The sequence below is a fragment of the Salmo salar genome, chromosome ssa13 (genome assembly GCF_905237065.1).
Source record: "Salmo salar chromosome ssa13, Ssal_v3.1, whole genome shotgun sequence".
Classification (NCBI taxonomy): Eukaryota; Metazoa; Chordata; class Actinopteri; order Salmoniformes; family Salmonidae; genus Salmo; species Salmo salar.
The window spans coordinates 60741651-60761636 of NC_059454.1; the positions used below are offsets into that span (position 1 = coordinate 60741651).

The 19986-nt window shown below is 40.1% G+C and overlaps 3 protein-coding genes across 21 annotated transcripts in view; 2 read left to right on the forward strand and 1 right to left on the reverse strand.

Moving 5' to 3' along the window:
* The first annotated feature begins 47 nt into the window (after positions 1-47).
* On the forward strand, positions 48-6727 carry crebzf (CREB/ATF bZIP transcription factor). 4 transcript variants are annotated; one of them, XM_014136924.2, is made up of 4 exons: positions 48-432; positions 4631-5492; positions 5694-5769; positions 6265-6727. In XM_014136924.2, exons 2-4 carry the CDS (start codon positions 4696-4698, stop codon positions 6337-6339), a joined length of 948 nt encoding a protein of 315 aa, XP_013992399.2. In that variant the 5' UTR covers positions 48-432; positions 4631-4695; the 3' UTR covers positions 6340-6727. The 4 variants fall into 4 exon arrangements, 3 of the variants coding, with proteins under 3 accessions (XP_013992399.2, XP_013992398.2, XP_013992400.2); XM_014136923.2 differs by having other exon boundaries at positions 116-588; XR_001320095.2 differs by having other exon boundaries at positions 132-588; positions 4631-5769.
* An 8980-nt stretch (positions 6728-15707) lies between these two features.
* tmem126a (transmembrane protein 126A) lies at positions 15708-17616 on the reverse strand. The gene is given in 5 exon segments (NM_001141527.1): positions 15708-15915; positions 16001-16115; positions 16195-16388; positions 17099-17226; positions 17480-17616. Coding segments are annotated over 4 exon segments (621 nt in total). The 5' UTR covers positions 17212-17226; positions 17480-17616; the 3' UTR covers positions 15708-15716.
* A 75-nt stretch (positions 17617-17691) lies between these two features.
* Positions 17692-19986, forward strand: part of dlg2 (discs, large homolog 2 (Drosophila)) — a 400329-nt gene continuing 398034 nt past the window's right edge. For all 16 annotated transcript variants that reach the window (XR_006758604.1, XM_014136934.2, XM_045693428.1 and 13 more), the window contains exons 1-2: positions 17692-17904; positions 18541-19225. Coding sequence is in view for 15 of the 16 variants with exons in the window: in XM_014136934.2 (XP_013992409.1) it covers positions 19207-19225 (19 nt within the window). In the remaining variant the exon portion in view is untranslated. The remainder of the gene's footprint in view (positions 17905-18540; positions 19226-19986) is intronic.

Here is a 19986-nt window from a genome sequence, read left to right on the forward strand (position 1 = left end):
TAAACTTAAATGAATATTACAACAGCAAAACATGACGATATAGACAATTTTGACTTTGTGGCTGTGGTAACCTCATATAGAACAATAAGCCTAGTTTTTGGGTTAGTTATAAAAATCATCCATGAGCAGAGAACAACGCGAACAGCACAGAGTTTCTAATGGTGCGTTTAACACAACTGGGAAAAATACGAGGTCACATGACGTCAGTGATCTTCAGGTCGGAGGTCTAGAAAGAGGCCCAAGTTCCCGAGTTGGAATTCTGAGTTGGATGACAGTTCAAAACGATTTCCCCCAGTCGGAGCTCGGTTTGTTTTCGAGTTACCAGTTGGCTTGAAAGCACTGAAGTCTCACACCTCCGAGTTGTTTTGTTTTGGACGCGTCATAAATACTAACTGTATGGCGCCTCAGTGTTAACGTTCTGAATTTCCGCCGGTGAGTCGCCATCTTTTGTACGTTTCGAAGTTCTCTCAGTTTGTGTGGTCAGTAAGTTTACCGACTTTCAAACAACATTTTATATTTTCCTACAAGAACCTGAAGAATACTGCAAACAAATATATACAATCTGATCCAGTTAAAGCTTGACGGACGGTAAGTGTGTGGTTACAGTACTTAAATGCCGTGTCAGACATTGTTTGTGCGCAATGCCAATGGCCGTCTAAAGTAACGCTAACCTGGTACCACCCAAGTAAAGGTTGGTCAGATTCTGTGCTAGGTATGCTTTACACTACTCAGCTTCAAGTGTAGCTAGCTACCTAACGCTAGTAAGGCTAATGTCTTTAGCCCTAGTTAGTTAGCTTGTCAATTTACATTTGTTGGAACATCCTAGCAATCCATGCAAGTACTCGCGTGATAATTGAGATAATGCTCACGTTACTAAGTAGTTGGTGTTTTCGCCAACGTTATTTTTATTTAAAGTTAGTTAGCTATGTTAATGCGGTAACGCACCACAGCCATAAACCCAGCCCATTTCTGCGATGTATCATCTTCAAATCGGATTTTAAACCACACTGCTATAGTAAGCTTAATATTAAGACCAAAAAGCAAATAGTTTAATGATATACTATATCCATTGACTGTGATTGTAACTAGTGACAACCCTTTACTTGGGGATACTTCCTCAATTCCAGACTTAAAAGAGAACATTGTTCTAAACTTCCATGACTAAGTTAGTTGCATGGGGTTCGTTTGAATTAAGAACATGCACCATTATTAAATGAAATACATGTGTTGCTCCGTGACGCACTTAATCAAATGCGTACGCTGCTATCTTGTCCATTTCAAATATTTACATTGACAGGGCGCACACATTGTTGGTTTACTTCATGGCCAAAAACATTTTATATAATTTAGTAACGGAGCATTTTCTAACTTCAATCGAACCACATGCAACTAAACATGGACGTTTATGGGTGTTATCTGTCTTCCGGGGGGGGCGCGCAGGACCGAATTTGTGATGCTCAACCAACTGTGGTTGCGTTGCAAACACTTAAAAGACACACTGTCTCCCCTCAAATGAAGTGGACACTTCTGATGACGTATCATGACGTCTGACGAGTATACACTTGCAGGGTGAGGGAGGGAGGAAGGAATGATTTTTTTTTAAATGGACCGCCCTTGCCCGGAAATGCGTTAATCCCGCGATGATTGTTTTTTCAGCCACCGGTACCTTGCGCATGCTTTATATGCATTACAGTCAATTATGATTGCATGTTTACTTACATTTTCTATATAATTATTAATATTTGCCTACTGTATAACAACTAGCAAATTAATTAGCTAACTAACTTCAGCATGCCTAGCTGGAACTTCTGAAGGAATGTTTTATTTCTACAATTTCCAAAACCTAACCAAACATAATTACTTTTACTAGACTTTTTTGAGCTGTCATGTGCATAAGTAGCACAATTTTCTAATTTATTTAGATTCGTTTTTACTTGTATGTTGACTTCTCCATATTGCCGTTGAGGTTTTAAGTTTTGTCTGACTTTTCTTAGCGGATGTACAATCATCGCAAATTGAATTATGGGGTGTTTCAGGCCCTGAAGTGAACATAATTGTACACTCGCAATCTCGATCAAAAACAAGGGCTGAGGGGCTTACGTTGTGAACTTCCCTTGTTTGGACCGACATCCAAGATGGTGACGGGTATTCCCCCTAGGGCATAAGGCCAGGGTAAGTGGACGAGGGTGTATATTTTATGAGTTTGAAACGCAGCCTGTGTATGGCAGTATGGAATCATTCCCAAATTTCTGTGTAGCTACTGGCTAGCTATATTCTCAGACAATATTTTGGTGCCTAGATGCAGCCTGCTTTGAACAGCTGCACAAGAAATGTTCATATAAAACAGCCTTTCATTTTTTTCGACAAAGACCCTCACAGCTACAGTGGTGGAAAAAGTACCCAATTGTTATAAACTCAGTAAAAAAATCAACTTGCTCTCACTGTCAACTGTGTTTATTTTCAGCAAACTTTAAATAAAATGTTTATTTGTTTTGTTGTATGAACAGAACAATATTCAACAACTGAGACACAACCTGACCAAGTTCCACAGACATGTGACTAACAGAAATTGAACAATGTGTCCCTGAACAAAGGGGTGGTCAAAAGTAACAGTCAGTATCTGGTGGCCACCAGCTGCATTAAGTACTGCAGTGCATCTCCTCTTCATGGACTTACCAGATTTGCCAGTTCTTTCTGTGAGATGTTACTCCACTCTTCCACCAAGGCACCTGCAAGTTCCTGGACATTTCTGGGGGGAATGGCCCTAGCCCTCACCCTCCGATCCAACAGGTCCCAGACGTGCTCAATGGGATTGAGATCCGGGCTCTTCGCTGGCCATGGCAGAACACTGACATTCCTGTCTTCCAGGAAATCACGCACAGAATGAGCAGTATGGCTGGTGGCATTGTCATGCTTGAGGGTCATGCCAGGATGAGCCTGCAGGAAGGGTACCACATGAGGCAGGAAGATTTCTTCCCTGTAACGCACAGCGTTGAGTTTGCCTGCAATGACAACAAGCTCAGTCTGATGATGCTGTGACACACCGCCCCAGACCATGACCGACCCTCCACCTCCAAATCGATCCTGCTCCAGAGTACAGGCCTCGGTGTAACGCTCATTCCTTTGACGATTATCGTGAATCCGACCATTTCCCCTGGTGAGACAAAACTGCGACTCGTCAGTGAAGAGCACTTTTTGCCAGTCATGAATGGTCCAGCGACGGTGGGTTTGTGTCCGTAGTCGACGTTGTTGCCGGTGATGTCTGGTGAGGACCTGCCTTACAACAGGCCTACAAGCCCTCAGTCCAGCCTCTCTGTCTATTGCGGACAGTCTGAGCACTGATGGAGGAATTGTGTGTTCCTGGTGTAACTCCGACAGTTGTTGTTGCCATCCTGTACCTGTCCCGCAGGTGTGATGTTCGGATGTACCGATCCTGTGCAGGTGTTGTTACACGTGGTCTGCCACTGCGAGGACTATCAGCTGTCCGTCCTGTCTCCCTGTAGCGCTGTCTTAGGCGTCTCACAGTATTTATTGCCCTGGCGATATCTGCAGTCCTCATGCCTTTTAAGGCATGCTCACGCAGGGACCCTGGGCATCTTTCTTTTGGTGTTTTTCAGAGTCTGTAGAAAGGCCTCTTTAGTGTCCTAAGTTTTCATAACTGTGACCTTAATTGCCTACCGTCTGTAAGCTGTTAGTGTCTTAATGAACGTTCCACAGGTGCATGTTCATTAATTGTTTATGGTTCATTGAACAAGCATGGGACGCAGTGTTTAAACCCTTTACAATGAAGATCTGTGAAGTTATTTGGATTTTTACGAATTATCTTTGATAGACAGGGTCCTGAAAAAGGGACGTTTCTTTTTTTACTGAGTTTACTTGAGTAAAAGTATATAGATACCTTTTTAATAGGAAGTTATTCAATTAAAAGTTAGTCACTCAGTAAAATATTACTTGAGTAAAACTATTGGTTTCTAAATATCAAAAGTAAATGTAATTGCTAAAATATACTTTAGTAAGTTTTAAGTGTGTGAATTAGCAGGACAGGAAAATGGTCTAAGCATTCAAAATGTAACATGTACTTTTGGGTGTCAGGGAAAAGGAGTAAAAAGTACATTATTTTCTTTAGGAATGTAGTAAAGTAAAAGGTGTCAATTCTTTATTAAAGTACAGATACCCCCCAAAAATAGTTAAGTGGTACTTTTTAAGTGTTTTTACACAACTGCACAGATTTGACGAGGATGTCGCCAACAACTTATTCACTAGGGATGGTAATTTTAGCTAGCAAAATTAGCTTATATTTATCAGGAGCATGTTATTTAGAACCTAACTTGTTAGCGAAGGCAAGCCTTGCCACAAACAGACATGGCAATAAAGAACACATTACTAAAATTTTTGGATCACAAGAACGTGATTTTATATTTGGTAAAGGAAACGTGCATGGCCTCAAGACAGAAGGCCCTTCCAAATGGGAATTGAGATAATGGAGGGAATCTGAAGAATAGGTGCAACTTACTCACTGAATGCTCAAATATTTATTTCATTGCTAATCTGTTGAAACCCAACAGATTCTTTAAACCGACCTAATTAAAAACAATGTTACTTATCAATGTCCTTTTGTGTATCCTCACAGAAAATGTATGCAGAGTCCAGACTGGAGCGGAAATAAATAGGTGGTGCCCATCGTCAAAAGCTAAAATGATCACCAGACGAAGAGGTCATTCAGACAACACTGATGTGGAGGTGCACACCTCAAATTGTCCTTTTGAAATTGAAGTCCCTGACTTTGAAACTATACATTTTAAAACGAGTCCCTACGAAGACATGAGCTCAGAGAATGGGGATAGTACAGTCGGATTAGAGCTTGATGGTTTATTTGGAATCGACAAGTTAAACTGGACATTTAAGAAGGACGCAGTCTCCCCTCTTTTCGACATTGGATTGACCGAATTAGGTGTGGGTAACACAACAGATCAAGATTTTGGAATCGGCACGTCCAGGACGCCATCGCCAGAAGGAATGTCTGCTGGTCAGAAAAGGAAGTGGAGAGAGAACCTGTCTGGGCGCATGATCAACAAGAACGCCATCGCTGCAAGAATGAATCGTCTGAAAAAGAAGGAATATGTCAACGGGCTGGAGAATAAAGTTGGGTCTCTGTCATCAGAAAACCACATACTTAAACAGGAGAACGTCCAATTGAATAAGAGGGTGGAAGAGTTGGAAGATGAATCGAGGTACCTGAGAGCTGTGTTGGCCAACGAGAGTATGTTAGCCCAGCTGTTGTCAAGGCTGAGCGGTGTGAACGGCATGAAATTATCTTCCTCACTTTTCCAGGAGTCCAACAAGAACGAAGACCATGATTATGCCTTGCCTAGGAAACTTGTGAAGATGGAGACAGAGACTTCTGGTGGCGTCTGTCTGCACGTGGACAAGAACCACGTCTCGGTGGAGTTCTGCACGAAGTGTGCAGAGAGTGCAAGCGCATCACTCAAAATGTAGGGTCAAGTACTTTTATCTATTTTCAGATGTTGAGACTGAACCTGCTTTAACTTCAGAGTAAAAAAAAAAAATATCAGGGGAATTTATGAACACTTAAAACTGTTTTGAGATCATTACTTAAATGTTGAATGAGCATGTGTGAAGTCTTATGAAACCAATGATATAAGAACACGTTACTCGTTAAACCTTGTTGCCAGTTTTCTTCTAGGTGATGATTGTTCAACCATGCTGGATGAATGGGTTACAGAACGTCCCTGTCTGCTTGGCTCCATGGTAAGGATCTCTTAACAAGAAAAGCTGATGATTTGATAACCTTGAAAAACATCTGAGAAGGTATTTCAAGTTTTAAAATAACTTTAGGTATACACTGGAACTTATGTTTCTCTGTTAGTTTAAGTTGAGTAATTACTTCAATTTGTTCAATTTATATTCAACTTTTCTTTTATTAAGCTCTGTGCATTAAGAATTTAACCTGTAAATATACAAATCTAACTGATTTCACGCCCAAATATAAAGAAATGGGGGCTTTTTGAATTTAGCAGTCAAGTTTTATTGGAATTGAAGAAAAAATAAATGGAGTACGGTGATGTTTCACAAAGAGTTTTATCTTAGATTATTAGTTCATATTGGCTCTTGAACCAGAATGGGGGGGACAAACAAATATAGTTGGTTACCACGGTTTGGTTAGAAATGGTCTCTTTGTGAATCATTACTATTCTGCTGAAGGATGTTTTTATTTAGCGCCCCTATTTTTCTTTATTGCTAAAGTGGATTCTGCTGTCGGAAGCTGAGGAGGCGGAACCCGCTGCTGCCAACTTGGCCTGTTTTTTTTTTTTTTTTTAAAGGTAGTATAACAAATGGTGTAAGTGACTACATTATACCAGTATCCCACCACACTTTTGAAAAAAGTTGTGAATTTAGAATATTGTGGATGACAAGTGTTCCACTACCTATTGCATTGACAATATCAGAGGTCGTTTAATATAGTTTCTTCACAACTTGACTTGTGTTGACACTTTTGAATGGAAACCCAGTTGTAAAAGTATATTTTATTATTGATGTGGTGATCCTGATAGAAATCGCGTTCACCAATGTTGTATAAACTGAGTCAGTATGTCTTGAAGAATTATGTATAATACAAGATTTTGTGCCAAAATCTCTAAATGAGAGAATAATGTTTAAGGAAGATTGGTTTTGATAAAGTAATTGACAATAAATCTCATTTTGATTATACATGCTTCAGTTATGTATTTTGTCTTGAATGTTGCTGTATGTCATTGATATTAACCTTATTTTCTCTTTTCAAACAGCAAGCTTTTTCTGCAGACAGAGCTATCAATTCCTCAACAAAATGGGGGGGGGAAAATTGGTAATGGTTCCCAAACACGTGAGGCTTCATTTGAGTGGAGAGCTCAAAGCATATTGTATGTGCATACACCTACAGTGAGGGGAAAAAAGTGTTTGAACCCCTGCTGATTTTGTACGTTTGCCCACTGACAAAGAAATGATCAGTCTATAATTTTAATGGTAGCTTTATTTGAACAGTGAGACAGAATAACAACAAAAAAATCCAGAAAAACCCATGTCAAAAACATTATAAAATGATTTGCATTTTTATGAGGGAAATAAGTATTTCACCCCTCTGCAAAACATGACTTAGTACTTGGTGGCAAAACACTTGTTGGCAATCAGAGGTCAGACGTTTCTTGTAGTTGGCCACCAGGTTTGCACACATCTCAGGAGGGATTTTGTCCCACTCTTTGCAGATCTTCTCCAAGTCATTAAGGTTTCGAGGCTGACGTTTGGCAACTCGAACCTTCAGCTCCCTCCACAGATTTTCTATGGGATTAAGGTCTGGAGACTGGCTAGGCCACTCCAGGACCTTAATGTGCTTCTTCTTGAGCCACTCCTTTGTTGCCTTGGCCGTGTGTTTTGGGTCATTGTCATGCTGGAATACCCATCCACGACCCATTTTCAATGCCCTGGCTGAGGGAAGGAGGTTCTCACCCAAGATTTGACGGTACATGGCCCCGTCCATCGTCCCTTTGATGCGGTGAAGTTGTCCTGTCCCCTTAGCAGAAAAACACCCCCAAAGCATAATGTTTCCACCTCCATGTTTGATGGTGGGGATGGTGTTCTTGGGGTCATAGGCAGCATACCTCCTCCAAACACAGCGAGTTGAGTTGATGCCAAAGAGCTCCATTTTGGTCTCATCTGACCACAACACTTTCACCCAGTTGTCCTCTGAATCACTCAGATGTTCATTGGCAAACTTCAGACGGGCATGTATATGTGCTTTCTTGAGCAGGGGGACCTTGCGGGCGCTGCAGGATTTCAGTCCTTCACGGCGTAGTGTGTTACCAATTGTTTTCTTGGTGACAATGGTCCCAGCTGCCTTTAGATCATTGACAAGATCCTCCCGTGTAGTTCCGGGCTGATTCCTCACCGTTCTCATGATCATTGCAACTCAGGTGAGATCTTGCATGGAGCCCCAGGCCGAGGGAGATTGACCGTTCTTTTGTGTTTCTTCCATTTGCGAATAATCACACTAACTGTTGTCACCTTCTCACCAAGCTGCTTGGCGATGGTCTTGTAGCCCATTCCAGCCTTGTGTAGGTCTACAATCTTGTCCCTGACATCCTTGGAGAGCTCTTTGGTCTTGGCCATGGTGGAGAGTTTGGAATCTAATTGATTACTTCTGTGGACAGGTGTCTTTTTTACAGGTAACAAGCTGCGGTTTGGAGCACTCCCTTTAGGAGTGTGCTCCTAATCTCAGCTCGTTACCTGTATAAAAGACACCTGGGAGCCAGAAATCTTTCTGATTGAGAGGGGGTCAAATACTTATTTCCCTCATTAAAATGCAAATCAATTTATAACATTTTTGACATGTTTTTCTGGAGTTTTTTTGTTATTCTGTCTCTCACTGTTCAAATAAACCTATCATTAAAATTATAGACTGATAATTTCTTTGTCAGTGGGAAAATGTACAAAATCAGCAGGGGATCAAATACTTTTTTCCCTCACTGTACTAGTCTGGTGTACTTGTTTTTAACATAATGCTGTTGCATTTAGGTTTAATGTAATAGTTTATTCTTAAATTGGCTTCAGGTGTTTTCAGACCTCAAAATTAGTCTGACTAAATAAGTTCATGTCCAGCTATATGCCTGAAGCACAAATCAATAGAAAAGACAGGTGCTGTTCAAAATGATAAATATAAGTAATTTTGGATAGCACTTATCTTTCCCATTTAATTTGGAGTTGTGGCATATAGTAGGATTTACACACCTGGTAGTGTAGGCCATTGACTCTTTGACAGACCACTTGAGGTCTGAATGTCCAACAAATAATGTAAGGAACTGTCACTCATACGTTTGTCGAGCTGGATGGCATGGCAGTGAATATATTTAATGTGAAGCATCCAGAAGGCTTTACTTGGCATTTTGTATCTGAAACATTTATTGTTAGCTAAATGCACACATTTTAACTTTGTTTAAGGTACAATCCATAATTTATTTTTCAGCCAAATGTTAGACCGAAATACTTGGTTTGATATAAAGCTGAAGGATGGGTTGGAGAAATGTTATGTAACTACCTTTAAATGAATATGCAAGAAAGGACTGATAGTACATGAGATCAAAATCATAGTATTTGTAAACTGTTTAAAACAACCTTATATTTTGGGCAACACAGTTGTACTAAGCTCATTGGGCATCATAAGTTCTATTCTTCCAAGTATCACTGGGTATATATTGATATGTGGTGTGTGTGTCCCAAAATCACAGGGCATGCAAGGCGACTTATTTGGGCATGCAAACTAAAGTTTTTTTATTATGAAAACTATGGCATATTTAGCCAGAGAAGCATGTATGTTGTAAATGTCTGTTTTATAAACACTATAGCTTCAAAATATGCTTTAAACTATCATTTTCACGTGGACAGCTCCTATGAATTTTGAGTGGTTATATTTCTCCAGCCCTGTGATCCCGTACCCTTTTTGCAAACCAAGTGGTGGGGCTGCTGTTGACTGAATATGTGTAGTGCCTTTTTAAAGGATACTTTTGGTATTTAAGACCTAAGTTAAATGGTGTCTCGCATTGAAAGTGCAATGTGTCATTTGGTTTTCTTTAAAACGGCCACTTTAAACTTTTAGCCACTGCTAACCAAAAGTCAATGGGGGTGATGGTGGTTTTCCCCCAAAAATGTTTTCTACACTGGTCAAATTGAGAATCCATTAATTTGATATAGCCCGACTAACTTAAATCAAAACTATTCTCAGCTAATATTTAGATTTGGCCATTTACTAGCAGGTCAACCAGCCAATGTCGAGTTATACATTTTGATATCAGCATACAAAGCAAATGTTTCTCATCAAGTACATTGCTTGACATTGATAACTAAATGTTATGCTATTTTGACTGGATCGCAATTGGATTATATTTGCTTTGTTTATCAGTTGCCTTACCCTAGGATATGGCACTTTCAAACCTTTTCCCATGTAGGGCCACTCAAAAACATTTATAATATTCCACACCTGATGGTCTTATGTGCATGTTGAATGCTTTTTTTTTTTTAATGACCTTTGTGTTAAAAGAGCATCCAATTTAGGACCCAATCTCAGTTTGTGCATTTAACACAGCTGTGAGGTATTTAACAAAGAAACATTTCATTGCGATCCTGATTCAGAGGTTTAACTTCCTATCACTAAAATTGGCGCATGCATCACACATTCATTTCAAAATACCATTGATTTCAAATGTGTGATATGCCAAGTTAAAACATTCAAAATGTAGAACTGTTTTACAACCTGATAATCACTTAATTCTAATGGAAATTAAAGCGTGCATTAAGGTATAACATATGTACAGTGCCTTAAAATATTCATACCCTTTATTTTACTTTTTGTGTTACAGGCTGGATTAAATAGATTTCTCACCATCTACACAAAATACCCCATAATGATGAAGTGAAAACATGTATTTAGACATTTTTTTTCAAATATATCAAATGAAATACAGAACTCTCAATTACTTAAGAATTCACATCCCTGAGTCAATACTTTGTAGAAGCAGCTTTGGCAGCGATTACAGCTGAGCCTGTCTCTAAGAGCTTTCCACGCCTGGATTGTGCAACATTTGCACTTTTTCTTTTTTAATTTTACTTTTTTATTCTTTAAATTCTCCAAGCGATGTCAAATTGGTTGATCATTGCTGGACAACCATTTTCAGGTTTTGCTGTAGTTTTGACTTAGATTTAACTCAGCCACTCAGGAATGTTCAATGTCTTCTCGCTAAGCAACTCCAGTGTAGATTTGGCCTTGTTTTTTAGGTTATTGTCCTTCTGAAATGTGAATTCATCTCCCAGTGTCTGGTGGAAAGCAGATTGAACCAAGTTTTTCTCTAGCATTTTGTCTGTGCTTAGAAATGGAATGGAGCTTTTTTTATCCTGGCAAAACTCTGCAGTCCATAACAATTACAAGCATACCTATAACATGATGCAGCCACCACTATGCTTAAATAGAGTGGTAGTCAGTTGTATTGGATTTGCCCAAAACATAACTGTATTCATGACAAAGTGAATTGTTTTATCACATTTTTTACAGTATTACTTTAGTGCCTTGTTACAAACAGGATGCATGTTTTGGAATATTTTTATTCTGTACATGCTTCCTCCTTTTCACTCTGTCAATTAAATCAATGTTTTATTAGTCACATACGTGTTTAGCAGATGTTAATGTTGGTGTAGAAAAATGGTTGTGCTTCTAGTTCTCGACAGTGCAGCAATATCTAACAATTTAACAACATATACCCAATACACACAAATCTAAGGAAGGAATGTTAAGAACGTATAAATATATGGATGAGTGATGTCAGAGCGGCATAGACTAAGATACTGTAATCTATACTAGTCTACTGTATATACATGAGATGAGTAATGCAAGAGATGTAAACATTAAAGTGACTAGTGTTCCATTTTTTTTTTAAAGTTAATGTTGTTGATCCATCCTCAGTTTTCTATCACAGCCATTAAACTTTTTTCAAGTCATCATTGGCCTCATGGTGAAATCCCTGAGTGGTTTCCTTCCTCTCCGGCAACTGAGTTAGGAAGGACGCCTGTATCTTTGTAGTGACTGGGTGTATTGATACACCATCCAAAGTGTAATGAATAACTTCACCAAGCTCAGATATTCAATGTATTTTTACCCATCTACCAATGGGTGCCCTTCTTTGCGAGGCATTGGAAAACCTCCCTGCTCTGTGGTTGAATCTGTTTGAAATTCCCAGTGACTGAGGGACCTTAAAATTATCTGTATGTGTGGTGTACAGAAAAGGTAGTAATTCAAAAATTGTTAAACACTATTCCACACAGTGAGTCCATGCAATTTGTGACCTGTTAAGCAAATTTGTACTCTTGAACTTATTTAGGCTTGCCATAACAAAGAGGTTGAATACTTATTGATTTAATACATTTCAGCTTTTTCATTTAATTTGTAAACAGTTTGAAAAACATTCCACTTTGATATTGTGTGTATGCCAATGAATCAACTAATCCACTTTAAATTCAGGCTATTGCAACAAAATGTGCAAGAAGTCGAGGTGTGTGAATACTTTCTGAAGGCACTGTTGAACTAGGTGTGTGATTTGCTATGGTTCCACTTCCAATGCAGCATTTTACAAGTTAATTGCAGGTAAATTAATCTGTGGGTTGGAATCCTGTCTACTAATTTCAGCGACGACATCATGCTCAATTCTCCCTAGAGTTTATTAAACTACAGCTTTCATATGGTTTGACAACACACTGAAAAGGCACACAAACTTGGTAATACCATAAATAACTCTGTAAGGTGTTCCCTGTTCAACAGGCAAATGTATTAGAATGGTACAGATAGAGCTGATGTGAATCCTTTGTCTACATCTCAGGCCTGTTTGTTCTACATAATATATCTGAGCATTCCACTACATAGTGCTCTGAAGGCAGCCGTTCCTACCACCAGTGGGCCTCCAACTAAAATGTAAATGATGGAGCATATGCATCCTATTATGTTTTCACAATGCAAATAGCTCCTTCTTTGGGATAGGGGGCAGCATTTTCACGGCCGGATAAAAAAAATGTACCCGACTTAATCTGGTTACTACTCCTGCCCAGAAACGAGAATATGCATATAATTAGTAGATTTGGATAGAAAACACCCTAAAGTTTCTAAAACTGTTTGAATGGTGTCTGATTATAACAGAACTCGTATGGCAGGCCAAAACCTGAGAAGATTCCATGCAGGAAGTGCCCTGTCTGACAATCTGTTGTCCTTCTGTTGCATCTCTATCGAAATTACAGCATCTGTGCTGTAACGTGACACTTTAAGGCTTCCATTGGCTCTCTAAAGCCGCCAGAAAGTGGAATGGAGTGTCTGCTGTCTCTGGGCTAAGTATAGGAGCAGAGTTTAAGTGGTCAGCCTAAGTGGTCAGACAGTGAGACTGGAGATGCGAGGTCACGAGAACTCGCCATTTTTTTCTTTCTCTCTGAATGAATACAACGTTGCCCGGTTGGAATATTATCGCTATTTTATGAGAAAAATAGCCAAAAGATTTATTTTAAACAGCGTTTGACATGCTTCTAAGTACGGTAATGGAATATTTAATATTTTTTGTCACGAAATGCGCTCGCGCGTTACCCTTCGGATAGTGACCTGAACGCACTAACAAAACGGAGGTATTTGGATATAACTATGGATTATTTGGAACCAAAACAACATTTGTTGTTGAAGTAGAAGTCCTGGGAGTGCATTCTGACAAAGAACAGCAAAGGTAATCCAATTTTTCTAATAGTAATTCTGAGTTTAGGTGACCTCGAAGTTGGCGGATGTCAAAATAGCTAGCCGTGACGGCCGAGCTATGTACTCAGAATATTGCAAAATGTGCTTTCGCTGAAAAGCTATTTTAAAATCGGACATGGCGATTGCATAAAGGAGTTCTGTATCTATAATTCTTAAATTATGTATTTTGTCAATGTTTATCATGAGTAATTTAGTAAATTCACCCGAAGTTTGCAGTGGGTATGCTAGTTCTGAAGGTCACATGCTAATGTAAAAAGCTGGTTTTTGATATAAATATGAACTTGATTGAACAAAACATGCATGTATTGTATAACATAATGTCCTAGGAGTGTCATCTGATGAAGATCAAAGGTTAGTGCTGCATTTAGCTGTGGTTTGGGTTTATGTGACATATATGCTTGCTTGGAAAATAGCTGTGATTATTTGTGTCTATGTACTCTCCTAACATAATCTAATGTTTTGCTTTCGCTGTAAAGCCTTTTTGAAATCGGACAATGTGGTTAGATTAACGAGAGTCTTGTCTTTAAAATGGTGTAAAATAGTTGATTGTTTGAGAAAATTGAATTGTGGTATTTGTTGGTTTTGTATTTCGCGCTGTTAGATGCTGTTGGCTAGGGGTTCCGCAGGCGGAACGTCTGTCCTCAACAGGTTATAGATACTTGGGGGAAAATCGTAAGAACATCGGTCTACTGGTAAAATGCACAGGAGGGGGTATTCTGGGCAGAGCTAAATGTGATTTAAATGATATTTGTAGTGCTCAAGGAATCAACATGAGGGGATGATTTATTTTGAATGTATAATTTGACAGGATAATTGTTGAGCTAAGACAGTTGCGCATCTCATTAAGATAAGGCACATCCTTCAAAATCAGGGTTGATTTTTAGACAAGCTCTGAGTGAGAACTGTGTGTGATATATATATATATACACAGACCCCTTCCCCACATTGTTACATTACAGCCTTTTTCTAAGATGGATTATTTTTTCCCCCCCTCTACCTCATGAAAGTGAAAACTGACTTAGAAATGTTTGCAAATTTTATTTTTTTAAAACATAAGTATTCAGACCCTTTGCTATGAGACTTGAAATTGAGCTCTGGTGCATCCTGTTTCCATTGATCTGATGTTTCTACAACTTGGAGTCCATCTGTGTTAAATTCAACTGATTGGACATATGGAAAGGCACCCACCTGTCTATATAAGAAGGTCCCACAGTTGACAGTGCATGTCAGAGACAGGATTGTGACGAGGCACAGATGTGGGGAAGGATACCGAAATATTACTGCAAAGCATGGTGGTGGCAACATGCTGTGGGGGTGTTTTTCAGCGGCAGAGACTGGGAGATTGGTCAGGATCAAGGGAAAGATGAACAGAGCAAAGTACAGAGAGATCTTTGAAAATCTGCTCCAGAGCGCTCAGGACCTCAGTCTGGGGGCAAAGGGTCACCTTCCAACAGAACAACGACCCTAAGCACAGCCAAGACAACGCAGGAGTGGCTTCGGGACAAGTCTCTGAATGTCCTTGAGTGGCCCAGCCAGAGCCTGGACTTGAACCCAATCGAACATCTCTGGAGAGACCTGAAAATAGCTGTGCCTCGACGCTCCCCATCCAACCTGACAGAGCTTGAGAGGATCTATAGAGAAGAGTGGGAGAAACTCCCCAAATCCTGGTGTGCCAAGCTGGTAGCGTCATACCGAAGACGACTCGAGGCTGTAGTCGCTGCCAAAGGTGCTTCCAAGTTCTGAGTAAATGGTCTGAATTTGTGATTTAAAAAAAAAAGCTTTTGGAAAAATGTCTAAGCCAGTTCCCGCTCAGCCCAGTCAAAACTGTTCGCTGCTCTGGCACCCCAATGGTGGAACAAGCTCCCTCACGATGCCAGGACAGCGGAGTCAATCACCACCTTCTGGAGACACCTGAAACCCCACCTCTTTAAGGAATACCTAGGATAGGATAAAGTAATCCTTCTAACCCCCCCCCTTAAAAGATTTAGATGCACTATTGTAAAGTGGTTGTTCCACTGGATATCATAAGGTGAATGCACCAATTTGTAAGTCGCTCTGGATAAGAGCGTCTGCTAAATGACTTAAATGTAAATGTAATTTTTTTTTATCTTTGCAGTGTGAACGCTGCCATCTACTTGGAATTACAGTTATGAATGGGCCTCTACTTTGCGGTATAGCCGTAAACGACCTCATTGCAAACAGCGGGAAAAACTACAATCTGCAGTACCCCCATGGTTTTGTTTTGCCCTTTGACATTGCATATAAAATATTTATTCCAGCGATAGCGTTGCTATAATTTAGTCATTACATTATGATTATCCAGATGTTTACATGTAACTCAAGAACTGAAGAAAATAAAAATACAGAACATTTAGGTTTGTTTGAAACGGTTTTAATCCTGAAGCTCCTCGCCATTTGAGATGGACAACTGAATCAACTTCAAGTAGCTGTCAAAGTGTCTGGAGCTTAGGTAGGTTCCAAAGAACACCTGTAGTACTATCACAACACCCATTTTCCTCAAGATGGGTTGAGTAATGTTCATCCAAAAACGGAGGACGTTTCCCTTTTCTGGCAATGGTGCAGTGTTGTACCTGATAGATAAATACAATGGCATAATTATGCAAATTCAGTCAGCCAAGCATCTTGATGAAACCGACTGCAAAGAGCAGCACATACCTGGTTGCAAGGCCTGCATTCACAGGCAAAGCCAACAGAATAGGATATACGCCAGCACCAACTGCGCCGACAAGGGCACCTCTTATCAGGACACAGGTTGGACAGTTAAGGTCACCTGAAATGAGTTTAAGAATATCAGAAACAATTAAAATATTGTCAAACTTCAACTGGAACTGAAACAATTAAACACTCACCAGACAATAATGGTTTGGATACAGCTACATTATACATGGCCACTGTTGTCAAGAATGGTAGGACAGCCATTGGGAGATTTGATGTAAAACGCCCTTGAGTGACATTCAGTGCTCTCCTGTATAAGCTGTTGGCAATCAGTCCTGCAAATGCCCCATTACCTCCCAGGTACATGGGGCCATAGGTGAAGATTTTCCTGTAGAACAACAGTGATATTTCATAGGTTGTTAATGTTATGAGAGCAAAAGGCTGTCAAGGAAATGAAAACATGTCTAGGCTATAGAGATGGATGACTCATCTTTGTACCTATTCCATTAGACAGGTTGGTTGTTTAGCAACAAAATAGATGTGCTCAACTATGCTTCAGGAAGCTTACTTTCCCCATCACTATTGCGAGTAATCTGGCCATACAGAATCGCAACACATGGACTTCTGCGCCATTGAAGCGTGCGCATAGTTTGAAGTTGTTAGCTAACCCAGGGTTTCCCAAACTCTGTCCTGGGGTCGCCCCCCGTTGCAGGTTTTGATTTTTGGCCTAACACTACACAGCTGATTTAAATAATCAAAGCTTGATGAGTTGGTTATTTGAATCATCTGTAGCGCTAAGGCAAAAACCAAAACGTGGGGCCCCAGAACCAGGTTTGGGAAACCCTGAGCTGACCAATCAAAAGTGTCTGTGACAGTGCCATTGAAGCCATCTCTATTTTGAAGTAGTACATTTTTTTTCAAGATTGGCTGATCCCTCCTGATGAACTGGTTGGACATGACTCCAACGGTCACCTGGAGGGATCAGCCAGTTGACTACATTAAAATAGTCAAAGCCCTCTGTAGCGCTGTCCATGCTAACAACATTTTGGCCACTAGAGGCCTTATCATTTTCTATGGCATAGGCCTACAAAAACGTACTTGTCAAGTTCAGGCAACCGTTCGAAATTTTCCGTCATCATTTGAATGATCAGAGCTCTGGGAACTGTGCGGCCGGTGCCTTTCTGTACAACGACATTGCTGTTTTCTGACATCTTCAGCAAGATTCCCTGCAATGCATGACCACATTTTTTAAATGTCACTGTCTATCAGTAATGTTGGCTATCATTGACAGGGCTGAGTGAACGTGTATGCAACACGTTCGATAAGACTGCTAACTTTACCTAGCCAACATTACATGTTATAAAACCCAGTCCAAGTAGCCTAGTTCAGAGAGCAAAACATTTATATATTATTAATCACGATTACACTGGAATAATGCCAGTCTATGTATTGCTGTACTGTCGAGTATTCCTTCCTTACCTTGCGATGTTTCAGCTCTAATGTAGCTATGTGCTGCAAACGTTTAGCTGTTTCAATATTTTCTTCTGTATCATTATTTAGTGAAGGGCGCAGCCATTTTAAACCACGTGCACCAAAGTGAACTCTGAACCTTTCACAACAAATTGTATTGGTTAATACTCCCGAGCCTGGACAAAAAGCACCGCCATGCCATTGGATGTAAAGTTTTGTCAATCAAGGTGTAGCTAGTAACAAACCTCTCCGTTGCTAAGCTAAAACTGATACTGCTTTCCACTCCGTGGCTGTAGATTTGGAAATATAAACGGGGTGACACAGCAAATAAGAGGGCGAGAAAGTTCCAGATATTTCGCAAAGAATATATGAAATGTGTAAAATAGACGGGTTATTGCAGAGACATACGTTTTACAGCAAGATCAGCCAGGCAGGTATTTTCCTACATGCGCGAGCGCACTGACATCAGGAAAGGCTATCGTTAACCAAACGCTTTGCCAACTTCCAGTTTCACTGTCCAGGCTTTCGTTTTAGGTAGCCTAGCTTGGTTGAGCAACAACGATGCATGTGTTTGCGAGCATTGGGTTTATTTCAGTTTGTGAATGGTTGAATAGACTTGGGCTATAAAGCATGTCATATCCTAAATCAAAGGAAGATGACGGAGAATCACACCAGCTATATAACCTTAGCTAACTGAGATATTGGATGGAGCCCATCAATTGTATTCGTGGTGGTATGACTTGCAATACATTTTGGCCAGCTAATGTTATGTATTTTGATTGCCATATCTGCACACCTGGTTCGTTTGACTAATTGGGACACCCCAAATTCATAGAAAAAATATTAGACTGAGTAATTGCTGCAAGGTAGCCTAATTAAACTTGATGTGCTGTTAGTGTTAAGCTACAAATAGGCGGCTACCCCTACTCATTTCATTATTTAGCGTTTTTTTCCCCCCACGCGCTAAAATAGCACTGGTTGCATATTTAACTCTGCGGATTAACGTTACCCCACCTTTAACGTTTCTTTGGGCTGCCATTGGTTTTGATTATTTATTTTTTAATCTCCAGGTCATCACATGGGAGCGCCATTGACTCAATGCCAGCATCAAACTCCAAGGACAGTGATAGAAACGCGGAACATCTCGCTGAGCCGGGCTCAAGAAAAGTTTGTCAATTGAGGGAATATACCGACTGACCACTTAACCCAGGCTATAGTTAATGTCCATGACATTATCCCCTGACAACTGTCTGTGTGGGAACATCAGAACGCGCGCGCGACAGCCGCTGCACCTGTCAGCACAGCAGCACGCCTTCATCGGAACCATAGCCCACACAAGACACTTCACAGGACAACAGAAAATAGGATTTTTTAATTTTATTTATTTGAACACTTTCGGGCTGAATGCATCACGGCGAAGCATTGGTTAGGCTACATCTTTGCTGACGATTAACTGAACAAAGCATGCCGAACTACATTGCAAGTATAGTTTTTGTTTGTGGCCTGTTTTGTCCTATGCTATAGTCTTATTTTAGACTGTAGGCTAGCCTACTGATTCTGTTGGAGCAAAAGCCTATAGCTTTCAAAACTGAACTTAAGGGCACACGTTATAGTACAACTGATTCGCCAATGATGTGGTTTCCTACCTAGCGGTTACCACTGCCGGAAACTTTTAATGATGCACTGAAGAGAACTGATAGCAGGAGGAAATACCAATACGGATCCAGGATTCAACTATGCCTGTAAGAAAAAAAGGTGAGCAGAAACGTAGTTGGCACAACAGGTGTCTCGCCACTAAGCAGCCACAAGTGAAAAAAAGTATTTGTCATTCAGCACTTTTAGACCCATGTCAGTGTGTAGGCTTGCCTTTAGCCTTTCTCGGTTATGTTCCTGTAGGTAAGCTAATGGCAAATTTAAAGAAAATTACCCCATAACTTGTAATGTAAGCCTAATATGTGGCCTATGAAACAGAACAGTCATTGATAATGTACAAAATAAAGGAAACACCAACAGTGTCTTAATAGGGAGTTGAGTCACCAGAACAGCTTCAATGCTCCTTGGCATAGATTCTACAAGTGTCAGGAACTCTATTTGAGGGATGCAACACCATTCTTCTATGATAAATCTATAATTTGGTGTTTTGTTGGTGGAAAAAAAGTGTCTTAAGCGCTGCTCCGGAATCTCCCGTAAGTGTTCAGTTGGGGGGAGATCTGGTGACACACATCCCCTTTAACCCTCTATGCTCCTTTGAAACTCCTTTCAAAATCACTGAGATCTCTTCTAGCCATGGTAGCCAAAATAATGGGCAACTGGGCGTTTTTATACATGACCCTAAGCATGATGTTAATTGCTTAATTAACCCAGGACCCACACCTGTGTGGAAGCACCTGTTTTCAATATATTTGTATCTCATTTACTCATGCGTTTCCTTTATTTTTGCAGTTACCTGTAGTTTATTATAGATAGGAATATTGGGTAACAAACATTTTTTATAGCTTTCATGAATAAGAATTTAT